This window comes from Typopeltis vanoorti, chromosome 13 (genome assembly GCF_054136105.1).
Source record: "Typopeltis vanoorti isolate ZY-2024b chromosome 13, IOZ_Tvanoo_1.0, whole genome shotgun sequence".
Lineage (NCBI taxonomy): Eukaryota > Metazoa > Arthropoda > Arachnida > Uropygi > Thelyphonidae > Typopeltis > Typopeltis vanoorti.
In genome coordinates this window covers 99,585,929-99,606,333 of record NC_143561.1, presented here as the reverse complement: position 1 = coordinate 99,606,333, position 20,405 = coordinate 99,585,929, and the positions used below count along the sequence as shown (strand labels likewise).

General features: G+C 35.6%; 1 protein-coding gene across 24 annotated transcripts in view; it reads right to left on the bottom strand.

Annotated features, from left to right (window-relative positions):
• The window catches only part of LOC150100409 (coiled-coil domain-containing protein AGAP005037-like), a 1,356,304-nt gene that overhangs the window by 211,121 nt on the left and 1,124,778 nt on the right, over positions 1-20,405 (bottom strand). For 22 of the 24 annotated variants that reach the window (XR_016549297.1, XR_016549300.1, XR_016549298.1 and 19 more), the window contains 2 exons: positions 16,115-16,174; positions 6,691-6,804 (listed from right to left, as the gene is read on the bottom strand). Coding sequence is in view for 19 of the 24 variants with exons in the window: in XM_090403260.1 (XP_090259386.1) it covers positions 6,691-6,804; positions 16,115-16,174 (174 nt within the window). In the remaining 5 variants the exon portion in view is untranslated. The remainder of the gene's footprint in view (positions 1-6,690; positions 6,805-16,114; positions 16,175-20,405) is intronic. The other 2 variants (XM_090403255.1, XM_090403274.1) reach the window with 1 other exon arrangement.

Genomic DNA, 20,405 nt, shown 5'->3' with positions numbered 1-20,405 from the left:
ATTATTATTTCGGGCAACTCCAAGGAGTCGACAGACTCATCGAGGAAGGCCCAAACATCATGTCAAGAACAACTATTCGACATTTGCACAGTATCTATCATATCTCCCTTGAACTCATTCACAGTCATTGCACCCACAACAGACTCTGGCAGCTTATTCATTTACCACTTTACATCTCATTTACCACTCTCCAAGTAAAAAACCCAGCTCTAACACCTTGCTAACCACATTCTTGCCCAGCTTCCATGTATGGCCCCCTAGTCCTCCTACCACCAGTCCTATTCTCAAAAATATCTTCTGAATTAATCTTATAGAAACCCTTCAGTAATTTGAATATCTCAATCATATCACCCCTTTTCTGTGTATCAACCAATTTTTGCAACCCACAAATCCTCAACCTGTTCTCATAAGGCACATTCCATAGACCTGCTATCATCTTGGTCACTCGTCTCTGAATCCTCTCCACCTCCTCCCCATCAAGAAGAAACCTTGGCACCCATATCCGGGCACAGTAGTCTAGATGGGGTCTTATCAAGGCTCGATACAGAGGAACAATAGCTTGTTTGTATCTACTTGTTAAAGTATTTTTCAGCAACCAAGCGATTTGATGAGCTGATTTAGCCACTTTTGCAATGTGCCCTATCCTCTCCTGGAGTACAGTTCCACCAATGTGATATACTGCTTCTAATCTTTTCACCCCAAAATGCATAACTTTACACTTTGCCACATTAAATCGACATCCATTTTCCTTAGACCAGTCCTCCAAAACTATCCAAATCATCTTGCAAAATTTTAACATCTTGTGCACTCACTATTGCTCTACCCAACTTTGCATCATCAGCAAACAAGTGAACACTTCCTCAAGGATCGTTTCCTATATTGTTAATGAACAAATTGAAAAGTAGTGGTCCAAGAACAGAACCCTGCGGCACACCACTGGTCACAGGCTGTCTTTTGGACTCTACTCCTGAATAAACCACTCTCTGATATCTCTCCATCAACCACCCTCCTATCCATCTCACCAACCCTATATCCATCCACATATGCTGCAGTTTACTGATTAGAATTCCAAGTGGTATCCTGTCAAAGGCCTTAGCAAGGTCCAGTAGAATCACTGTAAACCCATTACCCTTATCCAGTTCAGCCGTCACTGTGTTATAAAACATGAGCAAGTTACTGAGGCATGATCTACCCTTCGCAAAACCATGTTGTCCCCCATACAGTATCCCATTTTCATCTATCCAATCCTGTATTTTTCTCTGGACTAATTTCTCCAAGACCTTGACAATGATTCCTGATATGCTAATCGGTCGGTAATTTACAACAGCAGTCTTGGAACCACCTTTATGCAGTGGAACTATTTTCCCCTCTTTCCACCCCCTCGGGACTAACCTAGACCCGAGACTCAAATTAAACAAAATGGTCAAGGGCACTGACAATTCTTTAGCTGCTTCATGTACGACACAAGCTGGTATACTATCCAATCCCACAGATGTATTGACATTTAGGTTTTGTAATAGACTATTCACCGCCACTTCATTCACCACAATTCCTGTATAATCTATTGGTTCATTCATTCCTGCAATGTAACCACCTGGATGATATATTCTTGCAAAGTGCTTGCTCAGTAATTCAACATATTATCAACTGATTTGGTTATCTCCCTACCATCGGCATTCTTTAAAATCCTTCTCACAAAAACATGGCATTATTAAATGCCTTCTTTCCAGAACTCGTATTATCTGTTGTTAGTCTGATTTAATTCAAAAAGAAATTCTACAATTAAAGAAACTGCCATTCTCAATAGTTACAATCTGGAAACATATTGAATTCAATTAGTTTTATCATACCATCTTCAGAAGATAAAATTCCATCTCTTCTACTACCTGGAGTCTATTCATTCTCATGCAACTGTAAGTTATTCTACTTTGGGCAAACAGGCCAATCTCTTTCTATATGACTTTCTGAACATCGTTCCTACATTATCTCCAAGAAATGGAACAAATCAGGTCTAGCAGAATGTGGGATGACTAATACTTGATGCCCAATTACTACATAGATGTTCCCATAAATATTGTTATACCCTGATAAGTTAAGAATGTTAAAATTCCACTTATCATGGTTTAACGAGCAAAGAAGTAAAAATCCTGTAAAATAATTAAGTAAACATGCTCGTTTCTAAGTAGATATCATTGTGAACTTTAGAAAATATTGAATACATTGATTTAAGAAGAAAGAAATAATTAGCTCAAGGAGAATTTTATAATGTTTAAAAAAAAAAGGGAATTTAGATAAATATGTATAAAGGAAAGTTGCCTGAGACAAAGTGTAAATTAAGAGAGTTATGGTTTTCTGTTGATATTAAATTCGATGCAAGAATAACTTGTAAAAGAAACACTAGAACATATTCTGTGTGAAAGATAGTCCAAGGTTCAAGGACACACTGACGATTGTCCCCGGCAGTCGTGTGGAGTAAACAAGCAGGCAGAGAATGGACATGAGGTCATGTGACATAGAAAATCGAGGTGCTGGATGAACAGCAAAGTGGTTATTTTTTTTACCGATAGTGTGAATGTATAAAAGGGTTAGGAACCCCTCCTTCAGTCTCTTGGTCTTTAGTCGTGTGGAGTTCTCACATTTCCTCGAGTAGTGAAGGTTTAGTCTGGTGCTGGTTCGGGGATGGCCGAACGATACCTCTAGACTAGGACGATGTTACAGCGGGTAACCCTGCCCTAAATTCCCGAAAAGTAGCAGCAGACCATGCCACTGAAAGGTCAGCAGATGCACACGTCCCGAAGTCTAAGCTGGTAATTACTATGAGGTCTTGACCCGAGGTAGATTGAAGGAAACAAAGAAATGTCCTAATGAAACAGAGGATAGACTAAAGCAGACGGATAGAGGTACCATCGAGTGGGGATAAGTAAAGTTTGTTATTTATATGAATTTAATCTGAATATGTATTAATATGTGAAGCTTTATTAGTGAAGGACTCAGATACAAGTATAGGTCAGGACTGTAGCACGTGTGTTTTATAAAGTCATGAGTGAATGGTTATTAACTGAAACTGAATCTTTGTATGTTGAAGAATGGTTAATGTTACCAGTAGTTAGTATAAAAATTAAATACTGGAATTTAGTAGTAATCTAGATGATATAGAATTACTTACTTTGTGTGAATTACTTGAGAAAAAAATGTGTTCAGAGATCATATCTGATGAAGTCAAGCTAATTAATTGATTTAGATTAGAATGTGTTTTATTTAGAGTTATGATTGTTCTTGTATGTTAAATGGTAATCTTAGAAACAAATAAACCTTGCTTGATTTTAACTAAATATATGAGTCTGTGTATAGAATTCGATGCACCACTTGTGAAACTCATTACGGATCTGAGTGGAAAGTTAATTGAATAAAGTTAAGGACACAATTGCAACCCTAGGTCACATGAATATATCTTCTAACTTAATTCTTGATTGAGTTATATCTTTAATCTAATAATTCTAAGTGGTGCAGTCTAAAAATATAAATTTCTTAGGATTTTATGAGAGGTAAGGTTTGAGGACTCTGTCACACTGAAATTTGGCTCTAGCCTGAGGCTATTTCTTTGTGTGATAGAGATACCACGTGACTCGTATAGAAAAGACTTCACTTTTAGCGGCTTGATATAGAGATACAAGGAATAATATTGAAAGTGGACACAACAATATCAACATGCATTGAAAAAAGTTCTAAAGCAGTTCTGCATCACCCAAATCCCAACTTAATGATGAACTCTCAATGTCAAAATTTGGGAAATTATTATTAAGAACTATACTGTTTAATTAGAGCCTCTGTAGCTCAGTCAGTATAGATGAAGCCCTTTGGTCAGAAAGAACTGGGTTCAATTCCCATCAGTGACGTGAGGAACCTTTATCTGGTCTCCTAGGTGAGTTAGCCAGTCTCATATAGATAGAGGTTTTTTCACCCAGAAACTCGAGTTTTTCGATCCCCAGAACAGGCAAACCAGCCCCGTGAATACACATGGATTACAATCATGAATATGTCCCAGCCATATGTTGGTCCCGAGCCCGGATAAATTTTTTTTTTTTTTTTTTGGGGGGGGGGAGATTGGAGAAAGCAATGGTGAACTACCATGTAAAAAATTTCACCAAGAACAGTTTGTGGATAATGCAATCTATGATCGGAAATGACTGAAAGGGAAAAATCACCACCACTATTTAATTACATAAGTTATTACATGTACACATATACTTTATTTATTTTTTAATCACAAGTATGCAGACTTCAATTGATCCTAATTGTATCAGTTTTTATCAGGCTGTCTCTCAACTACATATAAGGAGAGATTCCATTCTCCATATATCTTCACTGTTGTTTAATTTTTTTTAAATTTCCAACTCCTTTACACTGACAATGATTCACGATACATGAAATGAAATATTTGTAATTAATCTATCTTCATTAAATAATTTTCCAACTGTGTCAATATGTAACTTATACAGTATGAACAATGTAGAGCTATCTCTCAGTAAACATATTCAATAGACCATCGAAAAAAGCTTTGAAATGGAGTATACTAATATTCGAATTAAAGAAACTAAAGATAATAAAGAGGATATAAAAACTGAAGATAATGATATTCTTGATATCTAAAGCAAGTTTATTATTTTTTTTTTTTTTGGTGACAGAGAATCTCTACTTTGCAATGAATAGCATGTACTAAGCAAAGGTAATGCTTTAGCAATTTGTTCACATTCTATAATAATACCACTGATTTAGACAAAATGGGAATGGATACACCATGATACTTTTGGATTTTGCTAAGGCATTTGAAAGAATACAGAACAGAAAACTAAAGACTGCCTTATTACCCACAAGAAAAATTCTACCTCATTCCCTCTCACTTTTGATAACGTTCGATTTTCCTTTCAAGATCAGCTTTCTCTTCTGGGGTTGACTGTCACATCCAGTTTATCTTGGCACAAACATATTACTCACATAGCCTTGTTAGCCTCTAAAAAGCTTGGTGTTCTTTTTCATTCTAAACATTACTTCTCTTCTCAACTCCTAATACTCTATAAGTCTCAGATCCATCCAACTTTGGAGTATTGTTCCCACATTTGGGGTGGAGCACCCAAGACCTCACTAAGAATTTTTGATGATATTCAGAAGAGGACAATCTGCTTAACAGACAGCTCTTCACTTACAGACTCACTTCAGTCATAGGTGCCTTCAGGAAATCTCTATTCTTTGGAACAATCTTTCCTGTACTGTTTCTTCAACTGAGTACAACCCTCCCACTCTTTAAGAAACATATCAACAGGCTACATTTTACTCTTAATCACTTGCATGCACATGGCACTGTAGTTAGTGTTGCAGGTCTTGTGACCTTTCATGTGTGGGATTATCATAAAAAAAACAAGTAAACAATAACTAAATAAAAAAATTTCAAAATCACATATATAGTTAACTGTTGCATGAAATTAATTATCTTAAATAAAGAGAACAAAATATGAACTACAGCTGATTCGCATTATAGCAAAACTCCTGGGAACAACAGGAATAGTTTGATATAGTGAATTTCTTTTAGCATAGCATTGTATCTATAGTACCGAACAGGATCTATCAGCAGTTTGTTATAGTGAGCTAGTTTATTTTAATGGCATTTGCTATAATGAGAGTCAACTGTATCAGCTCAATGTAATTAACAACAATACAAATATTTCAACATTGATTTTCCAAGTGGATATCATATTTGTGTGAAGTACATGATTACAACCATTTCCCATAGTTATCAATGGCCATTTTTTTAATTGATAAAAAAAAAAAAAACTTCCTTTTAACAAGTTTTTATTTTCCTCTGATATTATAGCAAACTAATTATTTGATAAAAGAAGAACTAGAAATATATATATATATATATATATATATATATTATATATACACTATATATATATATATATATATATAGTGTATATATAATAGCTGTATTTAAAATTAGATTCACCCCCCCACACACATACTATAAAGAACTACGTTTCTTGATTTCAGTAGCAATGGCTGTGAGATATGGTTTTGAATTTGAATGCTAGTTCATCCAGCTTTGTTCTCCTGAATGTGAAGTATTATCAAACCTCCTAATGGAGATAATGATGACTTATACTTTTTGTTTCATGTAACTTCAACTCTACTGTATGCTTCACATCCAAATTTTGATGAACACGTAAACATGTGGATTACAGAGATGTTAAAAGGGTGTTTTTTAATATTCAAGATTACAAATTACAATTTTTCAATAACTTAATATTCAAATTTTTCCCAATGAACTTTCCAAGAAACTAGTTCATAGATTCCTTTTTTTCTCCCTGACCTCTTGCCCAAACACACACACACACACACACACACACACACACACACACACACACACACACACACACACACACACACACACACACACACACACAGTACTGCTGTGTTATAGGTTTTGCTACCTTTGTGTGTGTGTGTTGTCAACATAGAAAATTAGTTTTTATCAAATTCGTGTGTAAAATTTGAATTCTTGATATTGCTGACAATAAAATGAAAAAAAAAAAAAATATGAGTTTTGAGGAAATTTATTTAAATCATTTAAAGAGTAATCATTAAAACATGAAAATAATTAAAGAAACAGATCAGTACTACTATCATACAGACTACCTTTGGATGGAGGAGAAGAGCTGTGCTGCCTTGTGCTTTCAGCTATTGTGGTAGAGAGCGAAGCAGGCTTGGGAGGTGGGGCAGGTTTAGATCTGCTTTCTCTTTCTGGGACTAAACAGATTAATATAACAAATGCACTGAATAAAGAGTATAAAGATATCATTCTCATGCTTCTATTATATAAAATCTGAAATGTTATACATTATTGTTCAAGATGAATAATCAAGACATACTCCTGGCATAAAAATAATCTGAATACTTGGATATACTGAATGCACATTGCAAATAAGTAACAAAAATTAAACTCATATTCACATGTAAATATCTTGATTATTATCAATGCTATTGAGACACCTCCATGAGGACTTACTTATGGAAGATCCCAATCAGTATAACATATCTGTCATACTGCACCTTCAATTCATATGAACTTTCCACATGCAACAACACCTTCTGGCAATGCATTTCATTACCAACTAACTGTCATATAAAAAATCTACTCCTCATTCTTATATCTGTATAATTTTATGCTCTTAGACCTTGTGTTCTTCCTCTTCCTTCAACCTTTGAATAAATTCTTCCACATTAATCTGGTAAAGTCTCCTCACGAATTTGTTTTCTTTGTGATATCACCTCTTTTCTGTGCACTATCTATAGTGCCTCCATAGTGCAACTGCGAGGATGGTTCAACAACTATTCCAGTTGGAAAGAACTGGATTTGAATCTCCCAATTTTAATGTAAGAAGTCTTTATAATAGCCTTGTAACTGAAGATGAGTTAAGTTTTATATGGAGGTGACAGAATTTTCCTCCCATAAATTTGAGTTTTTCTTTCTGCAAAACAGAAATGCTTTCCTGAGAACCATGCAATTAAAGGACAAAATATAGTAGCCTTATAGGTTCCTTCAGCCCAAGCAAACCTAATCAAACTCTACAATTTAGGCTCTCACTGAACCACTTCTTGAGCCTGAATGAGTAATCACTTTTTTGCTTTTCCTTACCATGCTTGCCACTTTTTTACTGTTTTATGCTCCTTAAGGAACTGGTCATTGACATTTGAGGGCAATATCTTATATCTCCCTCAAATAATTTTTTTTTCTTTTTTCAAAATGGTTGTTCATTCACTTTGCTCTTACTTTATTTACCTGCCTAGCTCATGTTGGTATACACTGAAGACTGCTTCTTTCAGATAGATTAACCAATCCTCATTTATCAACTTTCCTCATTAGTCCATTGTATCAGTGTAAGTCAACTACACAGTTTTCTATAGTTATACACCTTGTAGTACGTTACATGGGACAAGTTTCATGTCCCATGTAACGTACCAAGTTACTACCTCATGATTGCTCTTACCAACTAGGAGCAATATTGATACCAAAAATCCAATACATTCAATGCTATTATCTCTAAAACCTTGCTATTCTTTCATTATGTACTGTCTAAGGTGGGAAAAAAAATGTTTCATTATATTACCTCTTCTTTCCATACTCCATAGTTCCATAATCAAAATCTCCTATTAATATTACTGTCCTAAAATGAGGATGTACTGAAAAGTTGCAATAATCACCAAAGGAACTGAGGAAGAAACATGTAACTTACTCATTATTCTATATATTCCCCATGAAGTGTTATACACTAGTTACAATGCTGCTGCATTATTTGCACTCTTCTGAGAAAAAAATTTTTCCCTTTTTGCACAAACCAGTCCTCAGCTGCAGATATGACTTCATCTATGGTAAATTTTGTTCCTTTCGAGCATTTCTTTAAATTTGGGAATAGGAAATAGTCAGATGAGGCCAGGTCTGGCAAATAGGGTGGGTGAGGCAGACACTGAAAGCCCAAGTTGTGTATTGTCTGTTGTGTTATATGAGCAGTGTGAGCAAGTGCATTGTCCTGCAAAAGCAACACACCTCTGCTCAATTTCCTGCAGCGTTTTTCCTTTAGCACCTTATTCAATTCCTTCAGAACTGTTGAATAAACTGCTGCTGTAACAGTTTCACCTTTTTTGAGGTATTTGGTAAGGATTACACCATATCCCAAAAGACAATGGCAAGAACCTTCCCTGCTGACTTTTGCGTTCGGAACTTCTTTGGCCATGGAGAACCTTTGTGCCTCCACTCCATTGACTGTTGTTTGGTCTCTGGATCATAATGATGAAGCCATGTTTCATCAACAGTCACAAAATGAGTCAAAAAATTCGCACCTGATTTCTCAAAATGACCCCAAATCCCTTGAGATGACTGCATATGTTTCCTCTTTTGGTCAGCATTCAAACATTTGGTGACCCACTTTGCTGAGAGCTTTTTCATATCCAGATGTTGGTGGATAATGACCCCAAGTCATTCTCTGGATATCCCCAGAGTCTTTGCAATGTTTTTGGCTGGTATTTGTCTATCATTAAGGATCATGGCTTGTGCTGCATCGATGTTTTCAAGTGTAGAAGGTCTTCCTGACCTAAGGCATCTGTTGTCTAAGGATGCCCAGTTTTAAACTTGGCTACCCATCTTGTAACTGTTGGATATGCTGGGGCACAGTCCCCTAAAGTCTCGCACAAAATTTGGTGAATCTCGGTTGCGGACTTTTCTTGCAGTATGAAAAATTTAATGACAGCCTGCACCTCTGTGTCTTCGAATTTCTTCAAAACCTCTGAGATGTCTTCTTATATATCCTAAAAGAAAAAGAACAAATTATTACCTTTCTTTTAGTGTTGCACGGTGATCAGCATTCATTGTAGAAATTATGGACTTTACAACCATGTTATAAATAACTATTTTTATTTCCCGACGTTTTGACCTTCATATGAGTCTTCATATCCTCCCAGATAAGTCTTTGACTCCATGAGGTCTTGGGGTAATAATAATATTAAGGTCATCATCTGGAATATATATACAAATATACAAGGACAAGCTGAGTTACATTTCACACAGTAAGCTAAAGAAACAATAATTTCATCACCGGTTATTCTGCTGGCATGACCTCTAGTGAAAATATAATATATATATATATGACTACTACTATTAACTCAGAGTTGGGATATGTTCATTTTAATATAAACTGACTAAAAATCCGAGAATTATAACAAATTGAGATTTATTTGAAAATGCAACATGTTTCATTGGGATTGACTTCATCAGGCGTTAAGAACATAGAAAGCTATTAAAAGACACTGGAAAAAATATTGAGACACTCTAAAGCTATACAATTATAAAGCTACAATATTCGACTGTAAATTACAGTTATTATGAACTTGAACTATAGTCTGTGTTAAAGTTCTATTGTTGTACACTTGTGTGTGTGTGTGTGGAACCACGCGATCTCCAGCTGATAGTAGAGCTGAAAGAGTCAGGCAAATTATAGCTGAAATTACTGTTCATATGAAGAAGGTCCAAGGTGATTTCTTTTGACTCGACAATGCGGTGTTCTACCTCATTGTGGCAAATGTGTAGGTTTGAAGTTGTTGTCCAATTTACTTCATGTTGGCGGCTTTCGTTGTTCGTGTTTACTGAAACAGGACATGGCCTGATAGGGCAGTAGCTCTTGTTCTCTTGTAAGCAATGTCTCTCTGGTGTTCCTCGAGACGTAGGAGGATAGATTTCTCCGTTTGACCATAGTAAGGTTTTCCACACTCACATGTGACTTTATATATACCTGGGAATTGTAGAAGGTTGTGAGATTGTTTGTAGTTGCTAAAACTTGATCTTATTTTTGGAAGAGTCGAGAAGCACATTTGTATGTTAAATTTCTTCAAGATTCTACTCAGTTTTTTGGATGGTGTGCTGATATATGGCAAGAAGATATAACCTTTGGAGTCGTCCCGTGTCTCTACGTTGCTATGTTGACGGTGGGATAATTGTTTGTTGATACTTTTCAAAGAGTAGCCATTGCTTTTAAAGGTCCATTTAAGATGTTGTAGTTATTTTATTTTTTTTTTTTTTTAGTTCTTCATTTGATAGTACAGATCTTGCACGATTCACAAGAGTGATATAATACCCAACTTTTGCGCTGGATTGTGATATGTGAGGACGCATGCAAATATCTTTCTAAATATAGAGACTTTTATTGATTTCAGGCATCTTGGTGAGTTTAACATCTAGGAAATAGAGGGAACTATTTTCTTCAATCTCCATGGTCATTTTGATATCCTGATGGAGGTTGTTTAAGTGGTTGAGAAACCTGTGAAGATTCTCAATACCATGTATGAGGAATATATCGTCCAGATATCTAAGCCAAATTCTTGGTTTTAAACTAAAAGAGGAGATTGTCTTTTGTTCAAAATCCTAAAAAAAAAAGATGTTGGCATAGGAGAGAGGGGGCTTCCCATAGCTAATCCTTTGACCTGTTTATAAAGTTTACCTTCGAATTCAAAATAGCCAGAGTTTACACTGTGAGATAGTAGAGAGAACATTTTATTTGAAATCTTGTTCTTTAAAATATGGAGAACTTCTTGTGTCGGAATGTTGTAAAAGAGTGCTACCACGTCAAAGCTCACCATGATGTCCGAAAATTTGAGTTTTAAGTCCTTGATTTTAGAGACAAAATCTGTTGAGTTTTTAATATAAGAAGATTTTCCCACATAAGCTTTTAATGATGACGCCAGATATTTAGATAACCTGTAGGTGGGTGAGTCAATGCTGTCTACTATAGGTCTCAGTGGATAATTTTCTTTATGTACCTTAGGGAGACCATATAGCCTTGGAATGAGTGGGTGTAAAGAACGGATGGAAAGCCGTGTATTTCGTGAAATTTCTGTGGTCTTTTGTAGGAGATTATTGGTTCTGTTGTGTATTTCTCTTGTTGGATCCCTCTCAATTTCCAAATAACTATCTGACTCTAATAATGTTAAGATTTTTTTCTCGGTAGTCTATTTTATCTAGAACTACAGTTGCATTCCCCTTATCAGCTTTTAAGATAACGATGTCCTTGTTAAACCTTAGATTTTTAATTGCAAGTCTCTCACCAGGGGATATATTATCAGAAGGAGGTTTTGCATTGTTGATTGCAAGAATTGCTTCTATGCGAAGTAAACTCGCATCTGCAGTAGGAAGTAGCAAAGCTGCTTTCTCCATCTTAGTTAAAAGTAGTTCTTTAGGAATGCATTTTGGTGCCAATACAATATATTGTCCACATATCTAAGCCAAATTCTTGATTTTAAATTAAAAGAGGAGATTGTCTTTTGTTCAAAATCCTTGAAAAAAATGTTGGCTAATATAGGAGAGAGGGGGCTTTCCATAGCTAATCCTATGACCTGTTTATAAACTTTACCTTCGAGTTCAAAATAGCCAGAATTTACACAGTGAGAAAGTAGAGAGAACATTTTATTTGAAATCGTGTTCTTTAAAATATGGAGAACTTCTTGTGTCGGAATGTTGGTCAAGAGTGCTACCACATCAAAGCTCACCATGATGTCAGAAGGTTGTATGGTCAACAGATGGAAGCACAGCTATAAAAATGGAAGGGGGGGGGGGGGACATTGATGCTAGGATAGCACTAAAAAGTCCCTAAGGAAGACCAAGATATATATATATATATATCAAATCCTTATGTCACCATTACATGTCCCTTCCATCTATTCACCACAATACAACTTGCAAATAAATGTGGTAGTAAAAAACAAACAAGCACACACATATAATCATATTTAATAAAAATTTCATATTTTATAAGCAATATTTGTCCATATGTAGGTCCACAACAATCAGTTCATAACGTGCTGCTGAATGCATGAGTTACTATTAGAATGAAACTGGAAACCATTTTTGCAGGGTGTAGTATATAGTACAGTACAGATATAGTAGCTTTACAATTTCAAGCAATTGCAAAAAGAGTAGCTGTATCCAGATGTGTGATGTCAACTGCAGCAGCATTGAAGATGTTTTAGTCATGTACCATGACTAAAACATCCAGAAGTCCACAACAGTGCAAGCTCAAGTGATATGCCAGAAGACAAAACAGTAACACAAACAAGCATTTTGTACACATTTGTGGCATTATATTTTGTTATTTAATCAACTTAATAGCCTCATATTTTTCTAAAATGACTTAAAAACTTATTAAAAATTAATCACCATCATCATATTCCTCAAATTAATCACCATTATCAATCAATTCACCTAGATCCTTAGGAACTTTTTAGTGCTATCTTAGCATCAATGTCTCCCCCCTTCCCATTTTTCTAACTGTGCTTCTTCCATTCTGTTGACCTTACAACCTGAGATTAGCTCTGCTCACACATTCCTGAATGCTGACAATGCCAGGTTCCTTCATAATATTTTCAATTTTAACATGATCTAATATTGATGCCATCTGTTTGCTTCCCCTAATTTTTTCTGAACTCTTATATCTGTGTTCTCTAGTGTTTTTTCAACAATTCCTAATTCACCTCTCAGATCCATAAGTTAAAACTGGTTTGAACATTTGTCCTGTATATAGCTAGTTTAGTGTTATGACTAAGTTCTCCCTTATTTCATATAATTTTATCCATCTATTCTATAACCCCCCTCTCCCAAGTAACTTCTATGTTTTTATCCTATTCCCTCTTTTCCACTTAACAAAAGTTTGCAATTCATTTTATGTTCACAAAGAGTGCATTTACAGACCTTTCACCATCTTTCTTAGCTGTCTCTGAATCTTCTCTACACTTCCTTATCCCAAAAAATGTAAGTGACGAAATCTGGGGACAATAATTTTGATATGATCATATTCAATACTTAGAGGGAGGATAACTTCTATATCCCTATTTATCGGTGTGTTTTCAACATCCAAGTGATCCTTTGTGCTATTTCCAACTTTTGCAATATGTCCCCACACCTTCAATTCCCTGTCCACCATCAATATTTCCGTATCCATAGATTTATCAGTTTCCTGAAATACATTTCCATCAATGTTTTGTAATAAATAGCTTAATCTTTTCAGTCCAAAGTGCATAACCCTACACATTACCACAGTGAACTGGCAATTATTATCCTTCGGCCACAATGTCAGTCTACTGAAATCATTCTGCAGGACTTCTACATATCATTATCAGCTGTCATCCTCTCCAGTTAAGTATCATCAACAAACAACTGGATATTTCTCCTCAAATCCATCTTGGTTACTCATCTCACTCTCTCTCTGCCAGCTCCTCATTCCCAAGAAAGCCAAGTGACCTGATCTTTACACAGTGGCCAAGATGTGGCCATATCATAGCCTTATAAAGAGGGATAATAACCTCCCTATCTCAACTTGTTCAACATCCAAGGAATCCTTTGAGTTATTTGACCAACTTTGGCAATATGTCCTCTGAATTTCATAGAGTGCATTTTACAGACCTTTCACCATCTTTCTACCTACCAATTATGGATGTCTACCATCACTCCCAAATTTCTAGCCTCATCAATTTCCTGAAATCTTGTAAATGCATGTGTTTATATTTTGCTGCATTAAAATGACAACCATAATCCTTTGTCCATGATGTCAATTTATTAAAATTATCCTTAAGGATCACTACATCATCTTTATTAACCATTATCCTCCCTAATATTGCATCGTCAGTAAAGAATTGCATACTTACTATGATTATCATTATTTTCTCAGGTATCTTCAGGGAATCAAAGACTGATCATGGAAGGTCCGTCCTAATCATTATTCACACAATACTCAGCATAAATCTCTTTGAAATCATTCAATGATGAAGCACTCACAATCTAGTTCTCACGCTCTTGCTAACCTCACACTTACATAATTTCCAGAGGTGACTATGCTCTCACTTCAACCATATACTAAAAAAAATCTTGCCAATTATATAAAACCTCTTGAATAACTTTTATGTTTCTATCATATCTCCTCTTTTCCATCTATGTAACCCACAGACCTTCGATATGTCCTCATAGGGAACATCCCATAGACCTGTTTCAGTCTTGGTCACCCCACACTAAATCTTCTAAACCATTTTCACACCCCAATGAAACCAGGCAACCAGATCTGTATGTGGTAATCTCCATGTGGCTTTTATTAAAGCCTTATAAAGAGGAATAATAACTTCCCTATTCATGCTTGTCAGTGTGTTCCATCCAAGTAATCTGATGAGCAACTCTGTCCACCTTCGCAATATGCTCTCTAACACTCCTGGTGCACATGCCCAAATTCCTGGCCTCATCAATTTCTTCTAGTCCAGTTCTATCAATGCAGTATGCAGCTCGTGATCTCTTCTTTCTAAGGTGTCTGACCTTACACTTTGTCATTAAACTGGCAGATGGGAGTATAGGTAGCCTTAACTTATACTCCCATCCTAGTTAATTTACCTTGGAGGAGGATTTCTGTATCATCATTAACTATCACTCTCCCCCAGTTTTGTGTTGATGGCAAACAAATGAATATTTCCCTTTAAATCATTTGCTATATCACTAATGTACAAATTAAATACCAGTGGCATATGTACAGTTCCCTGATATACATCCACAAGTCCTTTCATCTATTAAATTCATTCCAAACATCTATTCCATTCACAATCATAGTCTTTCTCAATTCATTCCTATCATACCATGGTAGCAGACTCACAATTGTTACTCTCCTTATTAAACTTCTTCCAGCAACTCTTTCATTATGTTTTTTTGCATACAATTTTTTGCAAATTGTATTTCATGCTTTTGCCAAAACAATCAAATCTTTTACTTCCCCTCTCTTTACACTAATAGCTTCATTGGCATCCTTGATCTTTGATTTTGACAACATGCTTTCATCACTTTCTCATCCCTCTTATTACAGAATCTCCATATTCCTTGTTTCTAATTCTTTCATACTCTTCCCACTTACTTTTCCTTTTATTCCCTTCGCTGTCACCTTCACCCACTTCTTTCATAATCACATTCATATTTTATCTACTATCAATCAATTCAACTACATTCTCTACAACACATTTAATTTCACAACCTTTCATTGCTAAAAATTCATCAGTTCCTTTTCCGACCCTTTCATTGTTAACAATCATCAATTCCTTTTCCCACTTTCAACATATCTCACATAATCCAGCACCCACCCACTTATGAAACATTTCTGATACACCCTCTCTCTCCCCTCTTTCTTTCATACCATAAGCCATTCACCCTTGGTAATGGGCACACTGGGTGCACGCGCACACACACACACACATCATACAAAATCCCTCACATTCAACTCTGAGAAAAGGATGACTTGGCTCCCACTGATCTTGTTCACATCACTGCCATGTAAAACACAGTTTGTACAAGATATACAAAACAAAACTTGTAGAAAAAGCAGGCTTAATTGTACAGAAAACAAAGAAAATATCTCAAATAACAATCAGTGATATCATGAAATATTTTTTAATGAAAACACTTATCTATATGTCACATGCACCTCATAACACTTAATATAAAAATACAAAAACAAATTTAGAATTTTATATTAATATAAAAAATACAAACCAGGCTTAGTTATTTTCACTGTTGGAGGTACAGGAGAAGGTTGTGAAGGTGTTTCCCCTTCTAGAAAGAAACAAGTAACATACATATAAGATCTTAATTAAACATGCTTAAATAGTTAGAAATGCAAAATCATTAGAAAATTAGTTTACCACCCAGCTAGACATGATGGATGAAATATGACAATCATCTTACACTCAGTATCGATGTTATTTCAACAGTATCATGCACTTTGCATCCATTCATTATATTAAAAATTATGAAGACAACCATATTAGTGTAATAACGTTACTTTAAATTGAACTAAAACAAAATATTTCAAAAGTCACTGTCTCCATAATTTTTTGTAAGTGATAATGAAGACTGATCACTGTGTAATGCTGAAAGAAAGAGAGCTCAGCATCCATGTTTCAGTTGAAGGATATGTTTGTCATGACCTGAATTAAACAGAAGTATTATGATGATACTAAATTTACAAAATATTTGCATTACAGTTTTACATTGACTTTCCAAACTGTTAGGAGTGAATTCTTCCACAAGCAGAATTACATTCAAAATGTTAAGGATTTGGTCATGTATCCATATCAAAAACAAATATATTGTAAAACAGAAGTCAATGAATTATGAACCTATACTTTATGCTGTTTGGAGCTTGATATTTCTATATGACTGGGTGTGTGTGTGTGTGTGTGTGTACGCACACATGTGCACATGAAATATACAATATGAAACATACAATTAACTCTCACCTATAACAAACTCATGGGGATCACCAGAATAGTTTACAATGTGTACTATTTATGGGCTTTGATCAGTATTTTTTAGTTGTTATAAGAAGTCAGTTATAACAGCATTTGCTGAAGCAATAGTAGATTATATAGCCTCACAAAGTCCAAACCCATGTCTGAGCTAAAGGGGCATGTAAGGTGATAGTAGAATAAGTAGGGGATGCTTGATGGTACAGGAAAGATTTTGATATGTAATGGGAGGACGAGCAGAAGATGTGTGTAGAAGAACAAATGAAAGCAGAAAAGGAATTAAACATGCTGGTGGAATAAGAGAATTAAAGAAGCAGTCAGGTCAAGTAAAAAAATAAAGCTTTTCAGAAGTTCATAAAGATTAGATCAAATGATGATAAAAATGTTTATAATCAAGACAGCTGGGTTGAATTTACATATAAGTTTAAAGAAGGTAATAATGGAAACAAGAAAATGTTATATGGACAAATGCTGAACAGAAGAAGCAATGAGGAACTAAGTTTTTTAATAAACGGAAATGGAAATCGGGTGACTCCTGGAAGAGAGAGATAAGGATCATGTGGCAATGTTATTTTATAGATCTGTTAAATAAAGATGAAGACCATAGTGAAATAAACTGAAATGAATACATTGATGAGAGAGACAAAGAGGAATTTAGTCTGGCAGAAGTTGAAAAAGCATTGAGGATGAAGAAAAATTGCTTGGGAGAGACAATTTGCCTGTTGAACTGATCAGAGCTTCTGACAGTACAGGATGAAATGGTTATGTGAGATCTTTATATTGATCTGGAGAAAGAAGGTAATACCTGATGACCAGACCAGGGGTTATTGTACCAATATATATATATAAAGGAAGCTCAAGAAGGGAGTAATAACTATAGAGAAATAACATCACTGTGTCACTGTATAAAGATTTATGAAAGGATAATGACAACAAGAATAGAAGATGAAATAAAGGAAGGTCTAAGATAAGAGCAGCTTGGTTTTAGAAAAGGGCAATCAACTGTTAACTTCATTTTGCAGCAAAAGAAATGATGGAAAGACACAGGGAATTTGAAAAAGCCCATGGCATTTCTTGATGTGGAAAAAAAGCATTTATTGGGAGTTCAATGAGAAAAACTCTGGAAAAGATAGGCATAGAAAAGAAGAAATAGTCATGATCAAAAATATCTATGTTAAGTCTAAGAAATACAGAAAGACTAAATTTGGTAATTCAGAGTGGTTTACACTAAACAATAGACTGAAAAGAAAGTGTCTTATCTACAATGCTTTCATTGTGGTCCTAGATATGATTAATGACCAGAAAAGAGAAACAGCTGTGTTTGCAGATGATTTGGTTACCTGGGTACATTTAGAAGAAACCACATGAAACACAGAACCCATAGTTCTGTGTCACATGTGGACATTGTGACACAGAACTATGGGTTACATATTAATATGTGGAGGGTGAGAGCATAGTTCTAAATTACAAAGAAAATACAAATGTTAATGGTGATGTTAGAGAGCAAATCTTGAAGAGCAGTGAAAACTTCAAATATCTGGATTGGTATATTAGAGTAAGGTTTGTACAAAAGTGAATCGCAAGGAGGGGTATTTTTTTTGGTGGGGAAAAAATTTACTTCACGTTTTCACCGATAGATGGCATTGTACCACATGCCTCATTTGTGAGATATGTACAAATGAGTCCTATAAAATGCAGGGTGCTGTTGGCATCTCGTAATGATGAATGCATACGATTCCCAGTCACTAGTGAAAAAATAATTATTTTTGTGAAAATAAAGGTTTGTTGCTGTGATGCTGACATTGTTGGATAACACATTGTTAGTGAAGTTTCTGAATTTAAAACTTTATGAAAGTTTTGAATGCAGAAAAGAATGAAGAAAGGTCGAGGTCATTCTGACGGACTACAGTCTCTAATACAACGTTTCGAGGAAACTGGAAGTTAGTTAGATTTCCTGCACTCTCACCAGGAGACCAGTGTGTTATCTGAAGCCTGTACCAGTACTGTAGTACTGCAAATAAATGCCCTAGCAGCACAATCAATGAGCAGTTTAAGCAGTACGCAGGAAATTGCAAGAATCATGGGCACAGTGAAAAATCCCTATTCCGTATCCTTCATGATGTGTTAAACTTGTGTCCATAAAAGCTGCAATCTCTTCATCAAGCTGTTACCAAGTAATACCACTAAGTGGGAGGAATTCTCAACGTGGGCTTTGACAAAAATTGCAGAAAATCCACAATAGCTGTACAACATCTTCTGGACAGACGAAGCACATTTTTTGTTGCATGGGACAGTTAACATGCATAACTGTCAAATTTGAGCACAGGACAATCCACAGGCCTACACAGAGGAGCCATTGCATTTACTGCTACTCACTGTTTGGTGTGGCTTCACTGCATCCATCATTGTCAATCCCTTTTTTCTTTGAAGAGCCATGTGCAACAAGGGAGTGGAAGACATGCTCAATAAATGCACAGTGCTACTCGCACCTGCTACGTGAGAATGTAATACCATGCTTGCGGGGAAAAATGTTTTTCACACAGTAATGTTCATGCAGGACGGGGTGCCACCTCATATCGCATCTCTCATGAAGCAGTTTTTTCATCAGCACATTTGGTCAAGAATGACTCATCAGCCATAACTGCAACTCTGCATGGTCCCACTGGTCCCCAGACTTGACACTAGTCTGGGGACCAGTGGGACTTGATTTATGGTTGTGGGACTATTTAAAGTCCCAAGTGTACCTGAGCAGCCTATCTTTCTTAGCAGATTTAAAAGATGCCATTCGCCATGAAGTTGCTTGCATCCACCCAGATATGCTTGCTTCTGTAAATGGCATTCTCACTTATTTACAGAATGTAATTGTTTGTGACAGCAGACACATTGAACAATTAGTAATATGTAACAGGTTTCCTGCATATGAACAAATAAGTTTTCAATGCCATTCTGACTGTCATCAGTGCTGTTGTCCTCTATTGGCGAAAATTTGAACTAATTTTTCCCCGCCAAAAAAATCCCCCTCCTTGCGATTCACTTTTGTATATCAAGAATGATCCGATAGGGAAATACCTAGTTGCCTGCTAATAATGATAAAGTGAAGTGGGCAATAGTTAATAAAGGTGATGTAGAGATCCTGCAGGATGATTTCAATAGAGTAACATCATATGCAAAGATAATAAGTGCCAATCAATGTTGCAAAATATCATATTATGCATTTTGAATTGAAGAAGATGCATATCACATTTATGCACAACAAGAAATTAATGAGGCTATGTATTTGGGATGACAGTAAACAGGAAGTGTGAACTTTAGGAGATATATTGAAAAAGTAAGATAAAGAGTAATAATGGATTACTGGGATGCTGAAATATATGCTGACACATTTGGACATGGAAGCTACTGTCTTACTAAGCCAATGATAACTATATCTGGAGACTAAAGTGCTCAATCTTTCATCCTCTAGGTTTTGTGAGGATAACTAAGTAGTGGCTTAGAGGCAGGTAGTTACGATAATGTTATCTGGGGAATCTAGATAT